At 40.7% G+C, this 27,874-nt stretch overlaps 1 protein-coding gene across 1 annotated transcript; it reads left to right on the top strand.

Annotated features, from left to right (window-relative positions):
* Window positions 1–493: 493 nt before the first annotated feature.
* On the top strand, window positions 494–27,459 carry LOC136752675 (transmembrane protein 198). The gene is made up of 5 exons (XM_066708187.1): window positions 494–1,324; window positions 19,637–19,896; window positions 23,139–23,714; window positions 24,365–24,513; window positions 25,790–27,459. The coding sequence occupies exons 2-5, from the start codon at window positions 19,740–19,742 to the stop codon at window positions 25,937–25,939; spliced, it is 1,032 nt and encodes a 343-aa protein (XP_066564284.1). The 5' UTR covers window positions 494–1,324; window positions 19,637–19,739; the 3' UTR covers window positions 25,940–27,459.
* Window positions 27,460–27,874: the final 415 nt, after the last annotated feature.

Below are 27,874 nucleotides of genomic sequence, written 5' to 3'. Positions count from 1 at the left end.
ACAATTATAAACAACCAAAAACAACACTGTTTAAGTGGAATACCATCAATGCAGCAAAGTAGCATGTTATTATTTATGTAAAGGGGAGACAGAAGTAAGAATTTGTTTTATTGTATTTATTGTGAATATTATTTGAACTTGTATACGTCTTACTAATGTAATACTAACCCTGTGTTTGAAGTTAGGAGTTGAAATGTTATCCATATATAGTGTTGGCATTTGCAAACATTTTAAGTTGTGTGTGTGCGCGCTTTTCCTCGGATGATATATAGACATAACATGATCTGTGCTATCTTTAAGAGTTAAGAAAGTTATGTGTAAATGTTGCTGAAAAGTGCGAATTGCATGTGGGTTTTGGAGGGGCGTTTGGTTGCTAGCTGAGAGGGGGTAAATGAAGACGGCGGTCTGTGCTGGCGGAGAGAGGCGGGATAAAGCGTCCCTTTCCCACGCAGACAATGAACTCATTATCTCGGGCTCCTCCGGGAGAACAATTCAGCTGGGCCGCTGTGAACTTGTGCAGTCCAGGGCTTGGGATGCCGCCAACAACGGGCTAAATCTCTTTAACGCTACTTAAGTTATCCGTGCACAATGGTCATTCACAACCCATGGCTACATTAAATGTACATAAATAATGTATTTCGTTGAAAAGTAACGGCTGTGCAGGCAGTGCGCACTCGTCCGCCGCGTCGTGTTCAGTAACCGGTTTCCTTCAGCAAAGGGTTGGGCCTCCGCAGCCCCCCTTTCTCCTCCTCCAGAAACCGGCAATAACAGATGGTCTCTGGACGATGATGTCAAACGTTTTCAGCTGTTGGATGTAGCCAAAGAGAGGGAGAGAAATAGGAGAAGTTTTTTCTTTCTCTTTTTTTAAAGTTTGAGAAACCACTGGGAACCCCGAGGGCATCAATTCACAGACGAGGCGAGGGAGAGGAGGAGGAGAGCCGGGGACGGGGAGAGGAGGGGAAATAATTGGTTTCCGAAGTTTTAGCAGATGAGAAGTACTAGTTGAGACCTAAATAGCCAAATACATTCAAATTCAAATTATCTATTTATTTTGTTTCTGTTCGCCAAGTATTAATTTCTCCAACGCTGTGCGGTGTTTAGACTTCAACCCACAGAGAGACGTTGCAAAAGAAGAAGAAAAAGTTGTTGGCGATAATCATTGCTGGTTGAAGAGAAACGGGTTGTTTTTAGCACACATCCGAGGAAATGGACCCGATTCCCGAGAGAGACATTTCAGGAGACTTACTTTAAAAGAAACGCCACAAAACACACATCCCGTATTGCTGGTCCCTCTCACGGAACAGGAATCGCTTCAGTTAAAGTGGTAAGTTAAAACATACGCTTTTTATAAAGTATTTCCACAGGACGTCTGCTATTACTCTTTCACATTTATACGTATAACGGTGTCATAACGGTTTACTGAAGGCACACGTTTATGGAAATGCATGCAGAGAGAGAATGGAAAAGTGGACTTTTGTTATAGTGACATTGATCTTTTTATTTAATTTGTAACCGTTGAAAATTAGCAGTGCATATTTAGTGCTGCAAAATGAACCAGACGAATATGAAAATATGCTTACATTTTAAACACTGCTGCCAGTACTACTAATCCCAATGCTGCTGTTGTACACGTCTGTATGTGTCATTGTGTTTCACGGGGTGAAGTGTGCATTTTGAACAGTGGGTTGTCAGACGGCTCACTAAATTAACAAACCAATACCCGCACTCGTGTTGATTTGCACATGAAAAGACGGCCCCGCTTGGCTTGTCAGTACTGTACTTTGCAATAAAGAACTGGTCTATTAACTGACTTCCCTGCACTGGGTGTGGAAGCAATTGACAATTCGGGCTTATTATACAGTAGGTATTTTCTGAGATGCTAGTGCTTTAATCTGTAGTTTAATTGGAGTACAACAGATGAACAGGATACTCTGATTTGTGTGTGTTGGCAATTCTGCTAGAACCAATACTAGTTACTGTTATCTGCAAATTAAAGGCATGTACACAGTTCAGTAAGATTATCGCATCAGAAAAAAGGTGCAGATACTGTAATTATACTCTGAGTACTTATTTATGTATTTTACAGTGGGGAAAACCCCTACTATTTAGAAACTAGGTCTAGATCATATGTAGTAACTTAACAGTATTGGTTAATATATAAATATTATCCCCCCACCCCACCCCACCCAACCCTTAGAGTCCAAAAAAAGTATCTATACCCTATAGTCCATGTCAAGGAAACACTGACCAGTATGAAATCTGGTCACTCATCTGCAACATCAGTCCAGACTACCATGACGTATGCTCCCAATCCAGTATTTAAACTCATTCTTTAAGATCCTCAGCTATCACTGTAAATGTCTTTTTGAGAGGCCAGCACTCTGAAATAATCAAAAAACAGCCCATACACACAGTGAAGCAATCCATTTTTTAAACCAGAGAAACCAAAGGGAACAAATCCTCTTTTCTGGTGGCCACCTAACTACAATGCACACCATTTCAACAGAACATGCACAGTACGAAATTCAAATAATGATTCCCCTCTATGACAGCTATGCCATTCAACTCTTCATAAAAGCCTCCTCGGATATTTAAGCGATCTAATTTTAACTTTCAGTGTAACCCCGCTCCCATCTCAAGTGAGTGATAACCCGGAACAGGTGAAAACCTACATAAGAGTTAAGATAAAAATGAGTGAATCTTTCAGTTGTAATGGTAGTAAACCGGGGTTTTCCCCAATTAAGAGTTTAGTAGCTGAACATAACCATCAGTGCTGTGTGCAGAGCAAAGCTGGTTAATATGAGTGTAAAGATACATACCAGTTACAAAATCCTTTGAGTAGATCAGAGTTTTTATGAAGATAAAACCATAAGACTCTGCAGCTCAAGACCACTCCACTGCTCCTAGATTGTGACATTTGATTTAACTGTTTTTGTTTGCCAATTCCCAACAGGTGTAGCCTAAACTGTGGCTGTGCTTGATGTCTAGGGCACACTAACAGCCTGTCACACTAGAAATAGACAGTTATATACACTATAGTCAGGGTGCTCAGAAGTAGTCCTGGAGAGACTAGGCTATATCCATCAACATTTATTGCTGCATTAAACACTTCTTTCTCTGAAAAGTCATAGGTATATTTCAGTGCTTTTATTTTAATTAATGTAAATGATGGGTCCACAGAAAAGACTCCCAAAACAAAACAAAACTCCAGTGTTAGCATCTCAGCTACCAGTGAAACATCGAATTGATTTTGTTGTTGACATGCAGGGCTTTGAATGGCCTGGGATCTCTTTACATCAAAGACTTATAAATAAAGCTGCTACACTCCCCAAATCAACTTGAGATCTGCCAAAGCCAATCTTTCCTCTCTGCTCCAAGTACTGGATTACGAATGATAGGAGCTCAAGACTTTGGCTCCTTGGTCCTATATCTTTGTATTTTTTGGCCAAGGTTTATCAAGAAATTGGAGTCTGCTTATCTTTACTCACTGGCCTAATTGCAATGAATATTTTTGTTAGATTATTATTGCTTATGTTTGATTAATTTGTTAAATATGTGTGTGTGTGAAGGTGTTTTTTTTTGTAATTCCGTGTAACTAAATGCACAATTATAAGATTAAAATGGATCTCAAGGGAATTTGCTCCAGGGCCTTTATTTGGTAATTGAGAGCTTAGTTGAAAAGATTGAACTCATTGACCTCCAGGTAGCAGGATTGAGACCCCCTGTGGTAGCCAGTTCCCGATTTTGAAACATAACAGTCAGTGGTTGTTTGGGAGGTCCTGAAAAAAACACCAATGTTTTTTTCGGTGTTTTTACTGTGCAGTAATTTAACCATGGATGTCTTTGATCCCTGTGAGTTTGGCTAGTCTCATATCAAGTGGTCTCCAACTTTGGTCCTGAAGTGCTCTGATCCAGTTTTATGGGTCGTCTTCAAAACAGTAGTTTCTAAAGATAGGGAAATGGAGTTGTCATTTAAGCAAGTCCAGTTACTTTTTCAGATATGGGAATGTTTGTCCTTGAGGCCGGAAGGGAATTCAGGCATTTGTTCTAAATTATTTATAAATGTCTGAATTGAGAAAAAATGCTGGCTTCCTTGATCAGAATTCAGTGTGCCCAATTTATGTTTTAGGGGTGATCTTTAAAATAAAATTTGGGATCTCTAGGACCAGGTTTGGAGACCTTTACAATGCTAAAACACACTAAACCGTATCCTCCTGCCACTCTGTTAGGGACCCGTCTCTTTATGTGATTGATTGGCTGATGCAGAGTTAATTTAGTTTCTATAGCTTTAAATTAGTTTGCTGTTCAACTTATGCTCTTCATCAGATGTTTAGTAGTGAAACAGTACAGCAGGTCCTGAACTGGAAACAAGGATTTTGTATACGTAGCTGTTTTAGGCCTCTGTGAAAGGAAAGGAGGAGGGAACAAGGGAGGGAGAGAGGGAGAGAATGACTGATTTTATAAGTCATCAATGTCTGAACTGGAAAGCACAGAAAGCATCTGCACATTGTCTCAGCTAAACATGGGAACTGCCATCTCTAGATATGTTTTTATTTTTTGTTTTGTTTTGTTAGTAGTTATTACCCCATTATAATGGATTCCATATTTTCTCGTCTATCCTCCTGGCAGTTTCAGGTCTTTGTGATTGACTAAAGTTGCCAAAGCAGGCAAGCCAGGGGTGGAGAGTGTTAGCTTGCTGGAGGTGTAATGATAGCCTAGACCTTGGTCACAACATTACAAGCCGTCTCAAGTTACCTCCTGGGCCTGGTGTGACCAGATGGCTGTGCGTTAGATTCCTTGGGAAAGTCTAGGCTGGTTCTCCTGTAGCTTTTTTTTTTTTTTTTTCTTCTTTTTTTTTTCTCAAAGTGCTTTTTCTTCACTGGAGATGAAAATTAAAGGCAGACGGTACTGCAGCACAAAGGTTAGTTTATAGCAAACCTTTTAACTTTACTCTTTAGAGTCACGTTAATTGCACAGGGGCCCCTGCAGCTCACATCTGTAGATCAGAATCATAAACCCTGGTACCTGAAAGCCACAGTCTTTTCTACTTGATCAGGCTGAGCTCTTGGAAGAAATCACCCCCAGCTGATTTGCTGTTTTGCTTAAGTACTACAGAGATAAGCCATTTTCCATTATTTTCAATGCACACTATTTTCATCGAGCGCAAGAAATCATCTTCATAGAGACAAGTAGACCACTTCACTGCACAAGATGATACAGCTGGTCTGTACTAAAGTCCTACAGTGCTACTCCAAATTTCCACCCAAAATGTTTTTAATGATACAGCCAAATTTTGTACTACATGTGATTGGAACATTAGTTGAGTTTTGTAAGGTTATTGTGTACTGTTTTCTAAACTTAGAGTAATTGTGCTCAATTACTGATCAAGTTTATCTGTAGTCAGTGGGAGACAGCATTAAAGGATATAAATACTACTAAATACTGTTTAATATGTGCTGCTTTGACACTTTGAATGTGCTTTTTTAAGAATCAACTAATTAAAATTATGATGATCCTGTGATACACACAGTTTAAAACAGATACCTCTCCATGTCATGTGCTTTAAAGGAAAAAAAACATTGCCTGCATGGTGACTCCCTGGACACTGACAATAAATTGCACTGCAGATCTAAAAGGATCTAAAGAAAATCATGTAGATTTATTTCAAGTTTGTGACATGTTAGTATTGATGGCTCCACTTTATCTTCCCTAGAGAGATAAAAGCATTTAACATATTACATTTTGATTTAAAGTTTATATTTAAATAGAATGTTAAGTTTAGGATTAAATTAATGTTGATCAGTTGACAGCAATGTCAACACCTTCCTTATTAGCTTTACTTTGAAGTGCCTGACGCTGTAAGGAACTTCCTGAACCGCAGATGTTCAGAATAATTAAGCATTGGGTGACAGTGTGTTTTAAAACCCCAACTCTCTTAAGATTTCAAGAGTAAAGTAAATGGCTTCTGAGTGGCTCATCCATTGAACGCCTAGGCCTGGAGAGCCGAGCAGGGCCCGGCAGCCGGGCGATTACCAGCTCAGATTAACAGTGATGCCAATCGTTTGTCTCTAGTCATAGGCCTGATTGGCAGAAAGCTGTGGAGATCTCCCTAAGGCAGTCCAGCAGGTTTTCTTTAAATCGCTAACACTCTCTGAACTGTGAACAGTATTTAAATTAAGTAGTAGGTAGTTAAGTGCTCAGGTGTGATGAAAACCTGAAGACACTGTGGCCCACCGTGGCGTGGACTGAGGACCCCGGACTTGGTTTGTCCTAACTGCTCAACAGCAACCCCTGTGTCTAAGTTTATGCCCATAGTTGCATTCACTTCAGATCTGCAGCAATATTGGCAACACAGTGTGGTGGGCAATCCATTTCCATTTTACATCCCTGAAAACCTGAAACTGGTGCTTAAGTGGTTCAATTGAGGACCCCAGAGAGTGTCAAACTACATGTTGAGGTGGCACTTGTCCCAGATCTCTCTGTTTGTAAAGAACTGCCTCCTAATTTCACATGCACCTATTGTTAATTTCTGAGCCCAGAGTTTAATTGTTGAACTGGACAATACCATCAAAACCTGTTGCTGGCCCCCAAATGTGAGCATATAATACAAGTATAAGCAGAATCTGCAGAACAACCACTAAAGTAAATGTTGGAATTATAAATCCAGACATAAAATGTGAGAAATGAAGCTGTTTAGCTGTGCCTTTATAGAGTCTGTCCCAGTGCAGCACACCCACCCGAAATCCAGATTATCATTCCAACTCTCACTGCCCTCTAACTGTTTGCATCCCCCAAAAGCAGCAACAGAGTGATTGAGATTAGGGCTAATACCCAGCTAAACACTCCACATCCCTTAACCCTTAAAGTCCTTAATTAATAGGGAGATTTTGCGGTAATTAGGGCTGTGTTACTGTGTCAGTTCAGAGATGAGGTTAAAGCTAGACACATGTTGTTCTGACTGATTGGCATCTTGTTTGTAAAGCGTACCAAAAGTGGACTTTCTAAATGTAATTGTTTTAATATACAATCTTCAATCATTTGCACCTAGGGATATTTGTAATCTTGTAAGCTTTATACACAAAAAACAAAGTTTGTTTTATTTCAGAAAATTGTCCTTGCAATATCTTTAACATGATTTGGATTTTAGTATAACAATGTTTTAAATGTGCTGTTTGGAAAATGAATTCCAATGGCAAAAGTGTACACAGTTTCTCCTAAAACGTGTTGGAATATGTAGTTTTTAGAGACTTCCACTTAGAAGTTACTGATTGTTTTACAAACATGTTTTTCCGAATACCATTCTGATACAGTACTGTAGATGTCAATTTTGACCTTAATTTCTATTACTGCATCTGCATAGTGCCCTCAATTTTCCAAAAAGTAGAGATCTAGATGTGTAGTAGTATTGTGTAAGAGCAATAACTATATTGCCATGTAAAAGCAGAAAAGTGGCTTTTCATTAAATCACAATTTCCTGATTGTTTCCCCATGTGTTTTGTAAATGTACAGCTAGTCTTCTTGGAAAATTATATTGTACATAATTTACCATGTCCCTCTTTTCCTATTGTTTTGAATTGATTCCATGTTCCCTACTTCGAAGTTATCAAGCTCAGTGTTTTAGTTTTTTTAGTTTTTTGACGATTCTCCCAGATTTTTATTTACACTGGTTTGAATTAAATAACTCGGTTATAATATATTATATATTAATATATAAAGCTATAGTTGTTATTCTTTATGGTGTTCCTGACCTGTATCTGGCACTGAATTCCAAATAATGTCAATAACAAGTGAAAGGACCCCCATTGGGCCCCACTTAATTTGCTTGCTGGTTGCTTAATGATTAGAGGATCTCATTAAGACATTTCTCAACAGTGTGGCTGGCTTGCATGGTCCAGACACCTTGTATCAAGAAGTGCCTCTTATTATCCATCTCAAATGCACATCCTCTATCCCTTAGTGCTCTCGGTTCTGTTTGTTGTTAATTGTGAAGTAGTCATCTGGACCAGTTGCGGTCTGTACCTTTTCAGGATTTTGAATACTTGTATCAAGCCCCCTCCACAACTCTGGAGATCTAATGCAAACTATACCAGTCACTGCTTGTGCCTAATGCTGATCTTGTGTTAGACGCAAGAGGAAATATGCTATGGGTTGGGTTAAATTTGATGTTATGCTGGTGGGTGCCTTAGTGACTCAACTGGAAAAATCCCACTTAAAGCATAGGATGACCCTAACAGTCCAGAATTGCTGGTTTCAATCTGGGCAATGTCGCTAGCCAACTGTGACCAGGATTTCCCCAGGGGTGGCTTGGCTTTGGCTGGGTATCACGTTCCAGTGCTTGGCTAGCCATAGCAAAGTAGTGAAGCCTGATTTTGTTCAAGTGATCAGTCCAGCCTATAGTTAAGCTTCAGCACATCAATATAAGAATGGCCACTGCACCCTTCAGAATGAGGGGATAGCACTGGTTTAGATGTGTCTGTCGATGATTGCTTCATTATCCTTAAGATCGGTGTCCTTGCAATGGTTTGACAGCTTGAAGTCGACTGCAGTGTGGGTCAGTGGGGTCACCCCCCCGCCTTTCTGTGACGTTTAGAGTGGAACTAATGAAGTGTCACAGCAGCAAGGCACTTTCTCTGGAGTTCAGAGGAGCGAGGGTCTGTTCGGCCGTGTGGGTGGGGTGCTTAAGTGCTCGTGTGTTGCCGGCATGTGACTTTAAAGCCAGGCTCTGTATCACAATGCACTTTTCTATCCATTTCCAAGAAAGTTTTCTCTTTTTTTTTTTTTTTTTTTTTAAGAAGCTGGTATAATCAGAATTAAGAAAGGAGCCATTGTTATGACTGCGGAAGAAATCCGCAATGAAGGAGTGGTGTTTCTCTGTGGTTAAGAGGGAAGAGACCTCTGGAGAAACATAACTGTGAAGCTAAGACAGTGTATAAATAGAGATTAAACTATATTTTCCTCCCTTGCCTTGAAGATGGTGATTTGGTATCTCTCCCTTGCTTTTTCTGGTCTGTCTGCTAGCAAGGGGTGTGCTAATATATATTTTTTCAAATTCATATTATTTCTTTAAATCCTGGAAAGGAACCTGGATAAATCATGAATTTTACATTTTCCATCTTTGCCTTTTTTTCTGCCAGTATAAATCCATGTTGAGAATGTCAAAGGATCCTTTGACAATCTGAATTACACAACTGTGTGTGTGTGTGTGTGTGTGTATATATATATATATATATATATATATATATATATATATATATATATATATATATATATATATATATATATATATATATAATTTATTGATTTGATTTGCATGTTTTACGTATTAACTGCAAGCCTATAGTTTCCAGTCCTGGTTCTTGATATCCTATCAGGTTTTTAATCATTGACTAAAGATCATGTTAATATTGAACAATCATTGGAACAGTTGTATAATTGAGAGTTTGTTCTAAATGAAAACCCTATGGTCTTTTAGGAAAAACGGTGTAATCGTCTGGTGTAGAATGACAACCTAGACACAGATCATAAAGGAAAAATATTTTGTAACCATCCATATCAGAAAGTGTTTGCATGATTGCAAGTCTATTTAATTGACTGCATATTCTCGGGGGAGATTTGCAACTAAAGCCTACTTTAAAAGCACAGAGAAACTCAAACACTCAAATACACTTTCTCAATATGCTTGATTGTGGCTTGGGGTGGGGGGGCGTAGGTTGTAATGAAATTGAAGGAAATCTCATTTTTCAGTTAACAAGTTTGCTTTTAATCGAAACAAATTACCAGCACGGCTATTAAAATCCAATCACAGGGGCTCTGGCTTTTCCTATCGGCCCAGCACCCTCAGAGAGGTTTCAATTAAAGCACTGCACCCTGTTGAATTATTCATTTGACACTGGTGGACACAGAGACTTCCTAATTAAATCCCTCCCTTTTCAAGGAGAAAACTCTGGGTGAACTGTAATAGAAATGTGACTGTAGTCTTAATGCAAGGCCGTGTGTGTGATAGGGGTGCATTAGGTAATTAGTGTGAGTCTGTGTGTGTTTGAATGTGTAAGAGTGCTAAAAAGTTACTCTGAGTGAGTGAGTAAGATGCAGTTAGTGTTAGATATGCTTGCTTACATGTTTTTTTTTTGTCCATAATTTAACTAGTGAAGGCAGTAGCAACAATATGCAAGAGAAGTGGAATCAATTATTTTTCTTTTCAAGTATAAATAGCATTTTATTTTTCTGCAATCATTTCAATATTACAAATTACATATTTGAGATGCTGTCTACATTAGGATTAAACAGATAAAATAATACAACATGAGTTCTACACACACATTCCCTTTCTACATTTCATACTTCTCACTTGATAGGTGAAGAAATAGTATAGTCATTGCTTAATAAATCCCAGTTAATTACACTGGTATAATTGTATGCACACAGCCTAACAAAGCAGTGACAACCAAATCCATTGGGCAGATTAATAAGCAAAGTGAATTGAGCAAGTATCAGTTAGGAAGAATGTTTTAAAAGGCATTAAACAACAATAAGTGTTGATTGGGTGTAAATAATCCTAACATGGAAACAGTGAATTCATTTATAAGTTGTTAATTCTTGTGTAATGTTGTTTCATTGGGCGCTGGCCATGTTGGCAAAGGATATATACATCTACAGTTGACCTATGCTTAAACTTTGTTCTTGACTGTTTTCTCCAAATAATGTCTCTCCTGTCCGGTCTTTGGAATATGTTTGAGAGCCGTGACAAGTGCACAGGAGAAATTAAGCTGCCCTGTGTTAGAGCTGCTTTTGCTGGCAGCATCCCAGAAGAGCGTCTTTAACGAGTGCGGATTGTCCAAAGAGGCGGGGAGATGGTGCCAAAACAGTTTGGTTTTTCCATCGATTCCTGGAAGACAAGTGTTTGTGCCGAAAAGGGGAGGGGGTGCAGTACGGATTGCCCAATATTGATGGAAAAACACAAATGTGGAATAGAAAGGCTGGAGAATTATTAGAAGTCAAAGTTTCACAAATGAACAATAGGTGAATTGTATTTATTTTTTGCCTCATGCAACTCTAGCAAAGTGTGGACAGGTTTCCCCCCCACCCCCCCAGGAATTGTGTGCAGCCAGACAGGAGACTCGAAAACCACACAGCCGGAAAAAAACTACTTATTTTTCTGCACTGATCCCCCTTCATGCTGTTATTGCTATCGATCAGTTTTGGTGTCTGGTAATACTCCCTCTTCTTGACCCTCTGCAAATTTTGTATTGCTTCATTATTTCAGATTTCAATGGTCTTATTAATTTTCTCAAAGCATGTTAAAACCATGAGGAATCCACTGTACAACTATGGCACAACCAGTAAGAAATCATGTTCAAATAGCATAAATCCTGGGATAAATGTACCGGTTTACCAGAGTGAATTGCATAAAGGAAGTCTGCAATCATAGACCTCTGATTCTTTCATGGATATAGGAATCTCAGCTGAATAACAACACCCCTAATGGCATGAACTCCTCTCCAAGCCTTGGCTTCTGTGATTGACCTCTAACCCCTGCTAGAGTCTGGTGCTCCTGCACCAGGGTTGACCAGGCCTACCTGGTACAGTAGCTGACTACTGATGCACTTGTTTTATTTTAATCAGGTAGCATTCTGTGAAATTCCTTGACAACTGATCCTGTTGAGCCCCAGAATATATTACCCTCTGCTTCTGTTCCTTTGCCCCAAAACTGACCTTATGTCCAATCTCTGACTTGACAAAGACCTCGTGGTCTCTAGACCCCTGGAAAGCAGCTCCGCATCTATCTTCCAGACAAAGACCTCTGTACCGAATGTGCCCATTTGCACACCAGGCAGTATGGTATAAGAAACAGACACTGCCTGAGAGCTCTTTTAGACAGTGTAGTGTCTTTGACCTTTGAGATCGGCACTACAGAATACAATGACTCCTGCCATTGAAACCAATATAGCAGTTTCCTTCACTGACTCACTTCATTGCCCAACTACTCCAAACCGTTGTTCAGTGTCATCTTATTATTACTATTAGATTTAGAGGATGTCTCTTTTCAAGGTGACTTATATGGCTTAACAATCGCTAACTAAAAATGTTTTGCATACACAATATTACAAGGATAACACTGTATTAAAAATTCCTAACATTACAGTGAATAATATAAAGGTATAAGAGAAGTTAAGCATGGTCTACAGGTGTAACCTAAATGCATTTAATATGATTTGATTGTTTTCCATCCAAGTTGCATCCGAAAGGGCATTTTAAAAATGTGTGTTCCTGCCATTTCAGAGGATATATGAAATTGCTCTCCCTGAAAGTACAGAAGGCATCATAGAACGTGACTTTATGGCCTCTAGCACAGAACAATTGTTTAGAATAATTCTGTTCACATTTCTTTCAAAATCAAGAATAATACCTGAGAATGTATATTTTCCTAAAGAGCCTGTTTAATTACAATGGATGCTACTGTGCTATAGGTGACATTCACATCCTAGTATGCTTTTGGTATTTTCAGGAAAAGCAAGGTTGGATGCCCTTCAGAACGACAGGCACAAGTCCTCTCAAATTGTCCTCCAGGATGCAAATTTCACCACAATGATCAGATCGTGGTCGGTCATTTGGAGACCCTTGCAAGTATGCCAAGGTATTTCATGTTATCTGAATAGGTTTAAGATGGGAGATGGAGATGGAGAGCCAGCAGCCAGGAATAGTTTTTCAGAATCTTTTCCCATTTTGTTCCGGGGCCTCGGAGACTCCAGGGAGAAGAGGCTGTCGAGCTGGCGCTGTGTGGAGCATCCTTTGTAGGCAGCTGTCAAAGCCTTCTCTGCTCATGTGGAGTAGAGTTCTCTGCATCAGGTCCTGGAGCTAAAATAACAAACTTTTCTTGTGTAGTAGGGGGGTGTTTTGTTGGTTTTGTTTTTGGTCATTCAACCAGACCGTGTCAACTGAGCAAAACAGAGAAGCTATTTATGCTGAGCTGCTAAAGGATTTCTCAATGCCTTTGTGGAGTCCAAAAGTGCCACTTATATAATGCAGTCTGCTTAACCCTCTCCCTGCTTCGTTTTATGGGGGTAATAGAACAGCTCTAGATTTAATGTACACTAGGAACAGAAAACCAGTTGAGTTGAGTCTAGACCAAATGAAATCTTAGCCGTAACTTCCAATCACAAATTACAAACCTGTTCCCGATTTTGAAGTTTAATTTATTTTTAGAAGCCAGTTTTTAAGAATGAAAAATTTGATTGGGTATAAACTTGTAATTTGTAATTTAGGTCAAAGCCTTGATTTGCTCTCTGGACCTTATTGTTTTGTGTTACATCAATGTTTGTAGGTAGAGTATTTGCCTGAATTTGTTAATGTATACAATGCCAAATAAAATAGGCACATTATATTGTCTAGTACGTCCCAGAGAACTTGAATCTTCTGCTTTTAATCTGAACCCAACTTTCCATATTTTAAAGTTGCTATTTACCTTTACTATTTACTCAATATTATTGTCCCAAATCGTCTGTTTGCTGCTCCTTTAACGGATTAACAAATTCCATTGGCAGTGAGTGCAATTAAATAATTCAAGGTAAATGACACCTTTAATTTTCACACAGGTTTGTATTTTCAAGGCCCTCATGGTAATAAAGCAGCTCTGTCTTGTCAGACCACAGTCTGCGATCACTCGTATCGAAAAGGGACTGCAGCGATGGCTATCTTTAATGCTCTGTTCCTGTTCTACTTCCTGTCAAGGAGGTTGAGAAAAACACAGCCTGGTAGTGATCTCACATCCTGTATCCGGCTGTTGAGTTTCCTGTTTGAATGGGGAGACGGGAGTAGGATGGGGTTCAGAGGTCAGAGACATCCCATGGGCTTTTGAGGTTGGTCAGACATCAGTCTGAAGGTTCAGATGAGGCTGAAAGTGTTGAAACAGGACAGTCTCCCGCCTTTCAGCAAGATAAAATGTAAAAATGGTGGGACCATGATTTTGATTTGACATTAAGAAGCAATAAAGGTGTCTAAACTTGCCTAAATGGAACAAAATAGGACAAACTGATAGGCAAGTTATGACTAGTATAGAGTACTGAACCATTCTGTATAGGCATATATCTTCTTTGTCTACCTGGAATATTTTTTAGTTTTTAGAGTGTGATTTGGCTTTTTAATACAAATTTACTTTGTTTTTCATTTTTTAATACTTGATACTTTTAAGTATTTTGGTTTTGCTTCATATACACTTTTCCTAATCTATTAAATACTTTGGCAGAGATGCTTTCTAAAATGTATTGATCATCGACATATACTGCATATTTAATTAACATGGCTCCTTTTATATTCTAGTGGTGCTTGTTTTATTGTTGCATTATATTTTATGCATATTGCACAACTCACAGTGGTAGATTTGGGTTTAGTTATTTGTAGAAACAAAAGATAAAGTTATTAAACATCTTCTCTATCTCTTAAAGATAAAATAACCAATGAACAGCTTATACAGTAGTCACTTACTTACGTAAGATAATATTTCCCAAAATACCACCGGTTTGGAATTATTTTATACATTTGTAATCAACATATATAATTTTTAAATATATTTTGATCTTCTACCTTCACAAAGTGGAATTGGCAGTTTGTATTATTAGACTTGGCTGCTATGTCCTAACAAGGGGTGAATGTAGACAGATACACATGACTCCCGAAACGTACACTTCCACAACAGCACAAACCGCAGAGCTGGAGCTCCAGTAGAAGAAGTGGTGTGACTCTCGCTGAGAGCACAGGCACACCAGTCAGATCCAGGGGTGGCTGTTACACAACCAGCTGAGGAAAAACTATGGACTTCTAAAGCACGCCCAGCACTGCCAGCTAGTGTATACTTCCCCTTAGGGAATCTGGATCCCAGTGGGCTACAACACAACCTAGACTGAAACCAGTGCTGTCTGGACTTTAGAGATAAACCAAATACTTTAACTGGGACACTAAAAAAAGGGTGTTCTCTGATCGTCTGGATTAAATATTTTTTATTTAACATTGACAACGTCTGAAGGTCATGTTAAAGATGTATTGCAGATCAACTAACATATGGTAATGTGTAGGCAGGGATAATTAAAGGCATATGGGTGACTTATTCTTGATTTTGTGTCCTCTCCACAGTGGATTTTGCGTTTTGCTATTGCAGCCTTTCTATTCGGTCCGAAATGTAATAGGATTCCATAGGATCTGGCAGAGAAAACGACAACAATGCAGTGCCAAAATGCTTTATGAACAAACGGGACAAATCTAAACAATGAAGCTGGGTTTTCCAGTTATGTGGGCTCAATGCCTGCTGATACCAGGGGTGGGGGGTACACTCTCACACCCTTGGCAGCTGGAGGGTATAGTTGGAGACCAGCTGTCTCGGCCTCTCCCGCACAGCATCTTTGGAATCCATTTAACACACCCAACCTGCGTGGCAGCAGGAGCCCAGTCTAGTCGCTCTGTCCAAGCCCTCAGCTGTGCCACAGATACATGGTGTATTGTATGTGCAGAAGGCTGTTCACTCTCATGTGTGAACTTGTCTTTCTGTACCATGTATGTATGTATTTATATACTGTGGCAGTGTGATCTGGGTCCGGTTTGGGTTGTGGATTTGGTTTGCTGTAATACCAGCTCATGTTGGAGGATTTAGCAGTGTCGTTGTTAATGTCCATTTTCCAAGGTGGGTTGCCAGTCAGATTTTGGTCGTATTCTCTGATATAATTATGTTTAATCACCAATTTGCTCTCTGTACTTTTCCCTGCAGGTACTTTGCATCGAGTGTTGTTGACGGTTTGTTTTTATGTTGATTCTTAATGCAGGACAGGTGTGTGTATTTTAGCTAGCCAGACAAGTGAATGACATGGCTTCACTGTCATGCAGTGTGAAAATCATAGATCTGAGTAACTTATGGAAGTCACTCAGAAAATGTAAGCATCCCAGACCTGGATGACAGACTGCGATCCAGGTCCAGGTATACATTTCCATTCGGGACACTTCTCTCCAAGGTGGATTGGTGCCTGATTCTCAAAAGACCTAGGGGTGTTGGCATCAGCATTAACATCAGATTGCTCCCTCCTCTGTCTTCTCTCTCCCCATGTGGTGCAGTTTACCCAGCGTGCACTGCACTTGTGCTAACAGGGGGTCATGGCCTGTCTGGAGGGCCTTTGTGTGGGCCATAATGGCTCCATTCTCCCACAGCTCCAAGGCCCCCTGCAAGGAACACAGTTGCCTATTGTGTGCAAGGTGACAAGGGGACAGACCCGCAGACCAGGGGGAGTTGGGGGTGGTTCTGTGTATATTAAGTACCTCACAGTCCCTGTCTGCCAGAAATGTTTGGGGATTGAACCCTTCATATGCATGATTTTTACTCCCCTTATTCCTGACCCTTCCCTCTCCTAATTAATTTATAGTCAAATACATACTTAAATAAGTGATGCCCTTCATTTTAATTATTTAAGCAAGTTTTACCTTTTAAATATATACATATATAAATATGTTCTTATTATAAATTATACATTCACATGGAATGTGAACCAAATAAAACAGAAAAATTGGGTCTTGCTTATTGAAAGACACTAAAGAAGGGATCTTAGGGCTTGGATGTGAACAAGCCATTCAAATCTTAAATAACTCAACAAGATAATGAATCTGGGAATTTAATTTACTACATGAAGCAGATGGGAAGACCACACAACCTTCCATTCGTGTGTAGTGACTGCTTCTCTGCTCTGCATAAGAGCAAATTGCATCAAATTGGAATATGACTTAATGCAATTCAAGAGACTCCGTTCAACAGATTCCTGACACATTGACACTCCCCAGATCCTTCTGGGTGACTTTATTTGGTTAGCCCCTTGGATAAGCTGTCATTTCCCCTGTTGTGTGCGAGAGAGAGGGAGAGAGATTATCAGACAGACAGGAAGGGAGATGGAGGAAGACAGAAATACATGCCATCCTGAGAACGAGAGAGTGAGCAGAGGGAAGATGCAAAGAATGTCAGAACTGAAATGGATATAAGTAAAAGCGAGAGAGATCCTCTGAAAGTGAGAGAGAAAATGAGAGAGAGGGCAGAGACAGATTCAAAGAAACAGAAGGTAAAATGAGAGATAGTGTAGAGGAAGATCTAAATGCATGACATCCTGAGAGAGAAGGCAGGAGATGGTAGGGAGAGAGAGAGAGAAGAGACAGATCTATGTGAATGCCATGCTTGGAGAAGGAGAGAAAGAGAGTGAGGCATTCTTTCCAATTGACCTTCATACTTTCCACGTCAAGTCATGTGCAAACTATTTTGCTCCTCTCTTTACTCAGAGAAAAGGGGGCCAGAGATGGTGGTGTTTTTGCTTTCCCGATGTGTGAGTGTAATGAGATCAGAGCTGAAGTCATGGAGGAAGCCGTCCAGAAAACTGAGAAGCTCCCTCCTACCTCTGTTTTTAATGAGCTCTGAGTGAGGACACCCATTTCCTTTAACCCCCAGACTCCTGCAGACTAAGAGAATAGTTGGATGCCTCTTCATATTCACACATCCCCCAGTATTGCATTTTATGTCACACTCATAAATGTATTACAATTTACATGTGAACAATGTTCAATCATAATTATAAATCTAGTTCAACCTGTGCATCCCCTCTTGTCATTCTGACTTTCCTCTTCTTACTTAAAGGTACTCAAATTACGGATGTTACATGTTCAATATTTTGTAATGAGCTAATAAATCACATCCAGTGACCAATAACTAAGCTACTCTAGTGGCATAAACAAGTAGAAGAGGTAGACTGGTAAAATTAGTCCACTGTTTCAAACACTGAGAGGGAAGTGCATTTGGGAAATATATATAATTTCAATCTTGCCTGTTAGCATTCTGATCACTCTTATGCAGGTGAGATAAGACTAATTCAGTCCTTTTTGTGCGCTAGTGTAGACCAGCCCTCCCTTGTTATAATGCCATGTGTAGGATAAGCACTGCAAATGGCAGTGGGCAAGGGTTGGCACCTTCGTAAGTGGATGATATAGAGAGAAACTGTGCTTGTGCTTGTGCTTGTGAAGTCCTGCTTTAGATGGTTTGGTAAAGTTTTTGACGTCATCATCTAGGAAGATCTGAATGATTCCTTGTTTTGAAATGGGTGACATAGGCTGGTGGTTAAGGGATTTGTGTATTTTTAGCCTTGGGTGGATAAGAGTGTGTGGGGACTTGATCAGAGCTCAACAAATCCTGACCTGTCAATTAGGACGTGTGATGGGTAAGCCTGGTCATGGAGGGCCTACAGTTTAGTCCTCTAGGTCACAATTGGCTAATGACATGAGCTGGATTCAAACTGTGAACCTCAGCTCACAGGGCTAACTAATACATTGACCTTAATGTTGTGAGGTATTTTATGCAACACCTTAAACTCGAGGAACACTTAAGACATACAATTAAGAGAAAACTTATCTAAGCCTCTGAGCTTAAACCATTACATAGAATTCAATAAAGGAAGCCACATCTTGAGAAAAAGGTGATATCTAAAATTTCTATTCCAAACTTCTCCTTTAGAGAAGTTATTGATGGAAGGCTAGGACAAGGTCGTTTCTGGCCCCGGTCCTTGAGAGCCACAGTGTCTTCTGGTTTTCATTCCAACCCAGCTGTCTTTGACTTCATTGCACTAATTACGGTCCTAAATTAGTCAAGTGCAATGTAATTGCTTGGTGCAGCTAGTAAAAGCCTCTCCCCAGATTCTCCTATAGCCACAATCAATCTAAATAAAGTACATATATAAAGGTGATTATTAGACACAGGGGCTGACTAATTCTGTGGGTAGGTACCTAGGCCTGTAGAGAGTGGCAAAATGTAGATTCATAACCTGAGCTCTGAAATAGCCTGGACAAGGATTTTACAAAGAGACAAACCCCTGATAAACCATATGGTCTTTCCACAGACAGTTGGTTTGTGTGGCTCTGTGTTGTCCAAGGCATTGTGTTTACCAGCTTGTGTGTGTGTGTTTTCAATTGGAGTTTTGTTTGATTGGAGGTGGGTCTCATAAATAAAATATAAAAGAGTAATGACAAATATAATCAGGCATAACATGTGAGAGAGAGAGGTGAGTGTGTGTGTGTATGTGTGAAAGAGAGAGTGCTCTGTGTGTGTGTGTGTGTTGCTCTTTTAACAGCCCAACCCAATCCTTTGGCTAATAGCTCTCGACAGCTGCGGAGCCGAGTAGGGAGAAAGCAGCGTGGCGTTGGGTTTAGGAGTCTTAAGTAACTGGATCTGTTCTGGGGAAAGGCAGGGGGCTCAGCATGCCATAAGGAAAGAGTGGGAGAGGGGCCAGACAGCCACACAAGGGAGAACTCGCACTCCGCTGGCAGAACTCACACCTCCCTGTGCGGACACTATGAACCCATGTGGGAGCTGTGTATGTGCTGATGGGGGATGGATGCTGTATTGCTTTCAGCTTTGACTGATCTCCTACAAAACATATTTTCTTTTTAATCTGGAACCATTACATATCAAGACAAATCTTAGCAAAAATGTTAATAGAGACACAGAGACACGAATTGGAAATATAATATACAACCGAAGACAATGCAAATTCTATGTGCCTACTTTGTTTTATGTTTGGAAAGGAAGCTTGGTAATGGCACCTTATATCATTTTGTCTCTCCATTTTTGCAGGTACAGTTATGCTCTGATGGATACACATTCCTAAGAGAACCCTCCCCTTCCCCCTCTCCCCCCAAACCTTGATCCTGATATCCCCTACCCCTTCCCTGCCGCAATGACCTCTGACCCCACTTACCTGGGCCCAGACGGGGCTGGGGCAGGCTTGGTGGAAGTGGACACCTGCAACCTGGAATTAGAACGCAAATATGAGGTCATCCCTGCTGTCATCTGCGCCATGTGCTGCCTTTTCGGCATCATCTACTGCTTCTTTGGTAAGTGAGGAGTCAAGCATGACTGCACCACTCAGATCCCACAGGCAGTCACTGCTGTCCAGTCTTCTGTCCAGAGTTCTGATGGCTGCATCAGCCCTTGTCCACCAGGTTTTCATACACTACAACTCATTGGTGAATTGCCATGACCTGGATTTAAAGATCTTGCTCTTCTTAAAAGTTTAAGATAAATGTATTGTAACAGAACGGTTGATATTGCCCTTCATTGATAGATATTGTGATCATTACTTGATCGTTTCTGTGATGTTTCATAGGGACTTTTAAACAAGTGATGTTTCGGACTGACAACCAGGACAGGACGCTTCCCTCTGGAATTTCATGGAGCTTGACCCATGGCGGATTTGGGAGATTACTCTTTTCCGTGAAACGTGACAGGAGTTCTGTACTGGTCACGGACAATTAAGTGGTGCCAGTGATAAGAGATAAGATCAGTTTAGACAGCTGGGAGTATTGTGGGGACATTAACCTAGAAAACTGCCTGTGGAGAACTGGGGCTAAAGAGCTATTCTAGGGAAGCTTCATTTAACTCCTATAGCGTTGCAGCTGGGTCCGTTTAAGGTTTTGCAATCTGCAGGTAGTTCAAATGGAATGAATGGAGAAAAAGCCAATATTTTGAACATTTAAATTTGGCCTGTTTTTGATCCTGCCCAAGATAAAGTAACAATCATGAGCTATCCAGATCTGCTCTTGGCTGATATACAGACCATGTGAATTGTAGCAGTGGGCCATTTGCAAATAAAATATTGCATTATTCTTATAGATAGTTGATAACGATATAAATATATATAACATCATTTGTATTCTTAGATTAGATTTAGATTAATTTGTATCAAAATTTACTTTTCATTGCATTGGCATTCCCTGAAAATGACAGAGGGGACCAGACAAAATACAGTTTAAATATACTATAATATAACTTTCAAAAACTAGTGTGGCTGTAACTTCTGTACAATGGGGGTAAACATTATTTGGCAACTTCAGTCAGATAAAAAACTTTAGGTGGATTGTTAGGAAATTCCAAGCAGCACTATAGCCAACAATAGGCCTTTAAAAACTTTAGATGTTCAGAGTCTTAATAGTAGCCTCTAAAACGTCTCAATAACTGCAGATATTTAACATGATGTGTTTGTGAAGGGGCTAAAACCCAGATGAACTTGCACCTACTGTGTGGTTACATCTCAGCCCCCAGCAGCAGTATCCTTAACTCTGGAATTAACTGTAACCTCTTAAATACCTTATTGGAGGTGAAACCAAACACAGCTTGTAATAATGGACTCTGGGGGGGGGGGGTAATGCGAAAGCAAGCACCCTGCTAAGTCAAGTCACCATCTGGACAAGTGCTGTCAGGTTCAAATGCTGCAACATGTCTCCCTGTTAATTACATGCCAGCGAGGAAGGGGATTAGAGCTCAGGCTCATTTTCCCAGATGGTGGCAGACTCGGTACCTGTCCCTGACATCTTGTTCATCTCCCCAGTTTGGATTTGCCACTTGTCTGTCAACTTTGCTCACTAGTATGGCCTCTGAGGAAGGACGTAGGAAATAGGAAGGCTGGAAACCTCTGACACATTTTTGACTTGGTGTATTTGGCTGAACTTCCCATGATATCTCCGTTTATTGTCTTATTTACTGTTCCTATAACGCTTACTAAGTCCAGTCCAACATATTTCCACACTGGGTTAAAGTTGACAAGTCATTAAATATTTTGGCGCCATTTGTTGTTGTGCTGTTTTATAAAGTTGTGGATGTCCCTCTGATATTTTGTCCAAGTGGTTGCTGTTTGTGGGGACACTTCTCAAGTTTTGACCTCACATTGACAGTACTAGCCGATGCACATCCATCTGCAGACGCATACACAGATGTCCACCATGTTATGCGTTGCCAGGGAAATGCTTCTTTTCACACTGCAAGTCCACAGTGCGAACAGCAGAGCCTATGGCATTGGGAGGAGTTACCTACTACACTGGAGCTCACAGCACCTCAGTAAGACATGAGGGGTTGCTGTTATGCAATGTCAGTGGACTATGACACAACCCAGATTGGATCAAAACCAGCGCTGTGTGGACTATCGTCTCAACCTGACCTCTGAGCAGAGATTCGTTATTGGGAAAAGAAATAGAATTGGGAAACTAACATGCTGCACGGGAAGGACCTTGTTGAGTCCGGTACAGTACTCACATGTTGCACCATAACTTTTACAAGACAAATCATTTGTTGTGGAATAAAAGTATGCCCCCAAAAACAATTGCAGCTTATCAAGATTCAGAAGTGCTATACAAAGAAAAATCAACACTCAAATCATTATTTGTAACCTATAATTTTAACCCCTTATTATATACTTGGACATCTGGTAACAGAACAAAGAATATGGTTGTGGTTAACTTACTGGTCCGGTATTCAATCTCTGGGTCAGCAGGCAAGGATGAGGCTCTTAACTGACCTCTAATTCGTTTTCCTGTCAAATAGCCAATCTCTGTTGAGTTTGTTTTTCAAATAAACCAATCAAATACTGTACACGTCGATGCCAAATTTTGAATGTCAGGAAGTTGGCTAGTTAACAGGATCAAAACAATGGCTTGCTTGCTTGGCCACTTTGATGAGTGTCAATCACATCTTAAAAATACAATACCCATATTTGTATAGTTGATGAGTCATGTGTAAAGCTTTCAAAAACCATAACAACATACAATTGTGCCCAATTCATCTATTTCTGTTCCATAGATTTCATAATCTCTTTTTAAACATGGTTAATATTTAAGTCTCACATTTCCAGAAACATGTATTTGAATCCTAAATATGGGGTTAAAAAAAAAAAAATCTTTCAAACCTAAGTCCCTCTATTGTTATAGAAGTCTTATGAGGAGAACCAGTATTAATTTTGTTTGTTTTTCCCCCTTGTGGACATTGTGCATCACTGCACTCATATGTCTATCTTTGCATTACAAATATTGGGCAGAGACCATACATACAGACTGAGATGTTATAGATGCATACAGCTTCACTGCCCCATAGTTGTCCTGTTTTTATTACTCTTGTTATCCCCCTATTAATCCTTTATGGTTTTGATCTTCAGGCCCATATTGGACATCATTTTTCTTTCTCTAACCACCAATTCAAGAGGTCAGCCCAGATTTTTAAATTTATTTTTAGCAGTATTACATGGAACCAGCATTTATATAAAGGGGTTTCTTAATGTAATCAGCATCTCTCCCTCCCTCTCTTCTAGGGTATCGCTGTTTCAAGGCGGTTATGTTCCTATCAGGGCTGATGTTTGGCTCCGTTATCATCTTCCTGCTGTGCCACAAGGAGCGGGTGCTGGACACCCAGCTAAGCGTGGAGGCCAGCGCAGGCATCGGCCTGGGCATCGGACTGCTATGCGGCCTGGTCACCATGCTGGTGCGCAGCGTTGGGCTCTTCATGACCGGCCTGCTGTTGGGCCTGCTGCTCGCCCTCGCCGCCCTTGTGGCCATGAACCAGTTCTACAGCCCGGGCACAGTCTGGGTGCCCCTGGGAGCCATGCTGGGCAGCGGGATGCTGTGTGCCGTCATCACCCTACAGTGGCAGAAGCTGTTCACTGTCCTCTCCACGGCAGTGTTCGGGGGCGCCATCATGACCGTGTGTGTGGACTACTTCATCGAGAATCTGAATCTGGTGGTCTATGTGTACAACCACATCCGCCTGATGGCTGCCCCGCCCCTCTGCTGGTACAGCTGGGTCATCATGGGCGTCTGGCCCGCGCTGAGCATGCTGGGAGTGGTGGTGCAGTGGAAACTGACGGCTGAGGGCTTCTCACACACTGAAGGTAGCAATATGTCCAAGTGCTTTGCTCCTTTTTTTCCTTACTCTCCTTGTTTGATTAATCTGGAAGAAAAATAACTATTTGGGCTTAAAAGAGTGATGGGTGTGTCCTGTAGCCTGGATCCAGCTGCTCTCCAATCCCAGCTCTGCCTCATCCCATCTCCCTTCTCTGCATGCCACTGCCCCCCTGTGGCTCCTCATGCTTCTGCAGGTTCAGATTGGAAGTAATTTCCAGCTGCACTAAATCCTCTGATTGAGTTGATTGAGTTTTGGAGTACACCTGCTTTTTCATCCCTCCTGCTGAAGCTGGGTTGTCGTGGGTGTTTGAGTTGACTAATTGTTGAGTCCAAGATTGGGCTGTGGGGTGGCATAGTTAGACTGCAAATTTAAATACAATTACAAAAACAAAACGATCAAACAAACAAAAAATGCTTTGTTAATAACAGTCCCGTGAGCTCACCCTCTTGGACAGAATCGTTGATAGTGTATTTATTAATTTATTAATAGCTGGGGTCAATTCCAAGTCCGCTACAGAATGGGAATTGGAATAATATCCACATGACAGGATCATGTGATTATCTGTGTGTGTGTATGTCTGTGTGTGTGGGGCCTCTGTGTGATCTGTACCCTCTCCTCTCTGTGTTCGCCCCACAGTCATCATCAGCCGGCGACAGAAGCGGGTGCAGCTGATGAGGATCCGGCAGAAAGATGCCAAGAAGCGTCAGCAGAGCGGAGCCCAGGAGGGCACCTACCGCCGCAAACCCACCCCCGTCAAGCGATACGCTGGAGACGTGCTGGCACCGGTGAGCCCCCACAGCCTTAATGTATGGAGAGCTACAAGCAACCAAGAAAGATCTAATAGAAGTCAGTACTTAGCAAGTGTGTATTCATGATGATTTATTGCTCTCCAAGGTAATTAGGTACTGGCACTCAGATTCATTTAAAAGTTAACGTCTTTTTGTTAAGAGGCAGTTTGAAAAATCTATTTCTGTTGGAAAGTGTTCTGGTACCTACAGTGGATGTATTCACCCCCCAAGGACTTTTGGACCTTTTGTTGTGCTACAATCTGGAATTAAAACGGATTTAATTGGGATCTTTTACTTTAATGAACTTCAAAATAAAACATAATGTTGATTTCAGTGTGTCAAGGTACTGAACATAGATTTGAAAAATGTAATTTACGAACTTAAAGAGGAAAATGTTTGAAAAACATAGCTTGTTTTTACGACTGGCTGCAGCATCACTCACTCTGACACACTGGTGAATGCTCTAAACCTCCAACAACTTGCACACGTGAGGACAGCTCTTCTCTCTCATTTGGAGCCTAAAAACTGTTATCACCAGCACTACACTTCACACTCCACTGCAGAAGATCAATGGCCCATTATTTTATACAATTAGGCAAAAGTGTTTCCTTAGTTTTGCCTTTTAAGTAGATAAAGGATGTTAATCAAAGGGCTTTAACATGTTGCTGTCAATGCACTAGCTAAAGGAAAAGCTGCTGTATTTAAACTAATACTTTAGTATGCGTGTCTATAGATTTGAAGCACCTTTACATTTTAAGTTCAGCGTGCTCACTATTAAAGCATATTAGTCCTACAAATAATGTGCAACACTGTTTATTGCACCACTGTATACCCTTGGCTGGTAAAAAGTCATTGCAGTAGAGGTAGTTTACTTAAAATATGTACTTTTAAGGTGGTACAGCTTTTAGAGTGTTTCAGTTAATACTGTATTTGTTTGACAATTGCTGTGTTGGGCCTCCATGTTATGTTGTGTTGATTTTAGTTTAATTTGCATTCAAAACATAAACCAGAAGGATATCAGGCTGTAACCAGCCAGCCTCTACTGTCGTAACTAATTTCCCAGCAAGCAAACGTAGCTGTTGTGACCATGTGAAGCGATAAGAAAAGGTCATTTGATAGTTTCAAAACTATCATTTCATTTGATAGTTTTGAAAGGTTCAAAAGTTGATATACTGCATTATACATAAACACTTTGAATAGGAATTTAAGTGACATTAAATGACTCACTGTCTCGCCACCATGTGCCCTAACGCTGCCCTCCCTCCTCTCACAGAGCTACCTGCAGAGCCTCCGGGACCGCCAGATGGGCACGGGCACCTCCCTCAGCAGCCTGGGCACCGCCAACCACACCATGGTGGACTTTGACTACGACACGGGCTCCACAGTGCCCCTCACCGCCACCACCCCCGTCGTGCAAGTGTGAAGAGATTGCCCCATGATTCTTCCCCCAAATCTCTAACTACCACCACCACCCTATGCCAACACCCTCTACCCCAGCACTGGATAAACTCCTGCCTCGGCCCGGGGCATCAGCATTTGATATCTGTCTTACTTGGTTTACTCTCCTTCACTGTGACTTACATTCCCCATCTGTGGTCAGCCATTTCCAAGCCCACTCCCTTATATAGATATATATCTATATCTAATATACATATATATTATAACATATGGCATCCAAGTGGGGTCAACTAACTGCCAGGTGTATCTCCTCTGTGAGCAGATATATACTAATATCAGCTGATCCTGCTTGGAGGGATGAGCTCCCATTGCCTGTGCTGGTGTGTGGAGTCAAGAGCTCCCAATATAAGCACTGTGCCCCCTTTCTGTGAACATGGCTGATCTCTACCCTGGAGATTAGGGCCCCTGTTGGCGCTATTACCTGCACCGTTGCTTTGCTGCCAAGACTTGAACAACAATAGGAAGACTAGTCTCCAGTAAGCCATACTGTAGCTCTGCCTTGACATTTCCAAGAAGGTTGTGCGTTTAAACTTAATAGGCCAAAGCAGAGTCCAGCGCTTTGTGCCAAAGAGGAAATCAGTGCCAGGGGTCTCTGGAAATGGAAACTTGCTCACTAATGGAGTTTTCCCCTGAGGTCTTCATCTCTCTTTGCCCTTGTCCATCTCCTAACAGCAGTTCAGTGTTGAGACAGGGAACAGGTAGCGGAGAACTTGAACAGAACATTTTTCGGGGAATGGGAGAAGCCCAGTTGAGATGGGCTTTTGTGCTTTCAGTGGGGAAGCGAGGGACTGAGCTGGTATGAAATAACAATGAGGTCTACAATCACTCAAAACCATTTCAGCCGACTGTCCTGAACTGACTTTTCATTAGAACGAAACAAGAGGGCCCAGCAACATAAAACCTGAGTATATAGGTTGTAGTTAAATCTTCTCCGTGACATATTGGTGAATCGGTGTTTGTGTATACTTAACCAATAATTGAAATGTGTGTTTTTGCAGGTTGTCTGTCTCTCCAATAGAATTAGTGCCTTGTGCGTCAATCAGGGCTCTACCTTGTGCTGCTCTGGGAGTCTTTGTGCGGTATGGATGAAGGATCGTTTCTCAGAGGAGTTTTGGAACAATGTTTGACAACGTAATTTATGCACAGTTTAAGCACTCAATTTAACACATGAAGGCTGTTTTTGTTGGTTTTTTTTGTTTTAGAGGGGGTTGGTCATTTATGGAATAATTCACTATTTAATACTAATTTAATCTTTGTTTTCCCCCAGAATAGCAAAGAAACTCTTAACTAATGTTTAGTAGAGCATTACATTGCCTTTAATGATCATTTACAAGGTGAAGTTTTTGTTCAGTTTTTTTTTTCCATAGCTAAAATGTTCTTTAAGTAAAATATTTGGAATTTCTGTACAAAAATGTGAATAGAAAATGAGCTGATACACAATTAAAATAAAGACACAATGCTTTGTCATTGTCTACTGAATACAAAGGCCTCATTTTTTTTTTTTCTCACCGACTAGTTACCTAGCAACTGTTCCTGCCAAACTCGGCCACAGAACTGCAGCACAGCCGGTCTCCAAGGCAACAGGGACTTCAGAAGGCCGCGTTCCGCAGTTCTGCTGGCTGTAACAGCAGAGAAAGATGAACTTTGTTTTCTCAGAATAAATAACTTCCAACAGGAAATTAGACCCCTTGTGGCAGCCATCTTGTTTTTGTATGATTTATTATTTGGTGTCTAGTGACAGTGGTGGTTTAGTGGCAAGACAATTTTGATTTGGTAGATAATTACACTGTTCTTTAAATGCAATGGGTTTTTAATAACTAACATTATTCTGTTATTTTTTGTATTTCCATTTGCTGTCCGTTACAAATCTGGTCTTGGAGGGTCTCCTCAGAAAACCAAA

This window comes from Amia ocellicauda, chromosome 7 (assembly GCF_036373705.1).
Source record: "Amia ocellicauda isolate fAmiCal2 chromosome 7, fAmiCal2.hap1, whole genome shotgun sequence".
Classification (NCBI taxonomy): Eukaryota; Metazoa; Chordata; class Actinopteri; order Amiiformes; family Amiidae; genus Amia; species Amia ocellicauda.
Note: the sequence above shows the minus strand (reverse complement) of the source record. Positions and strands in the feature narration are given on the sequence as shown.

Coding starts and splice junctions, on each gene's coding strand:
- LOC136752675 (XM_066708187.1), top strand. CDS start 19,740: ATGACCTCTGACCCCACTTACCTGGGCCCAGACGGGGCTGGGGCAGGC. Junction 19,897..23,138: donor CATCATCTACTGCTTCTTTG/GTAAGTGAGGAG, acceptor CCTCTCTTCTAG/GGTATCGCTGTTTCAAGGCG. Junction 23,715..24,364: donor GGGCTTCTCACACACTGAAG/GTAGCAATATGT, acceptor TTCGCCCCACAG/TCATCATCAGCCGGCGACAG.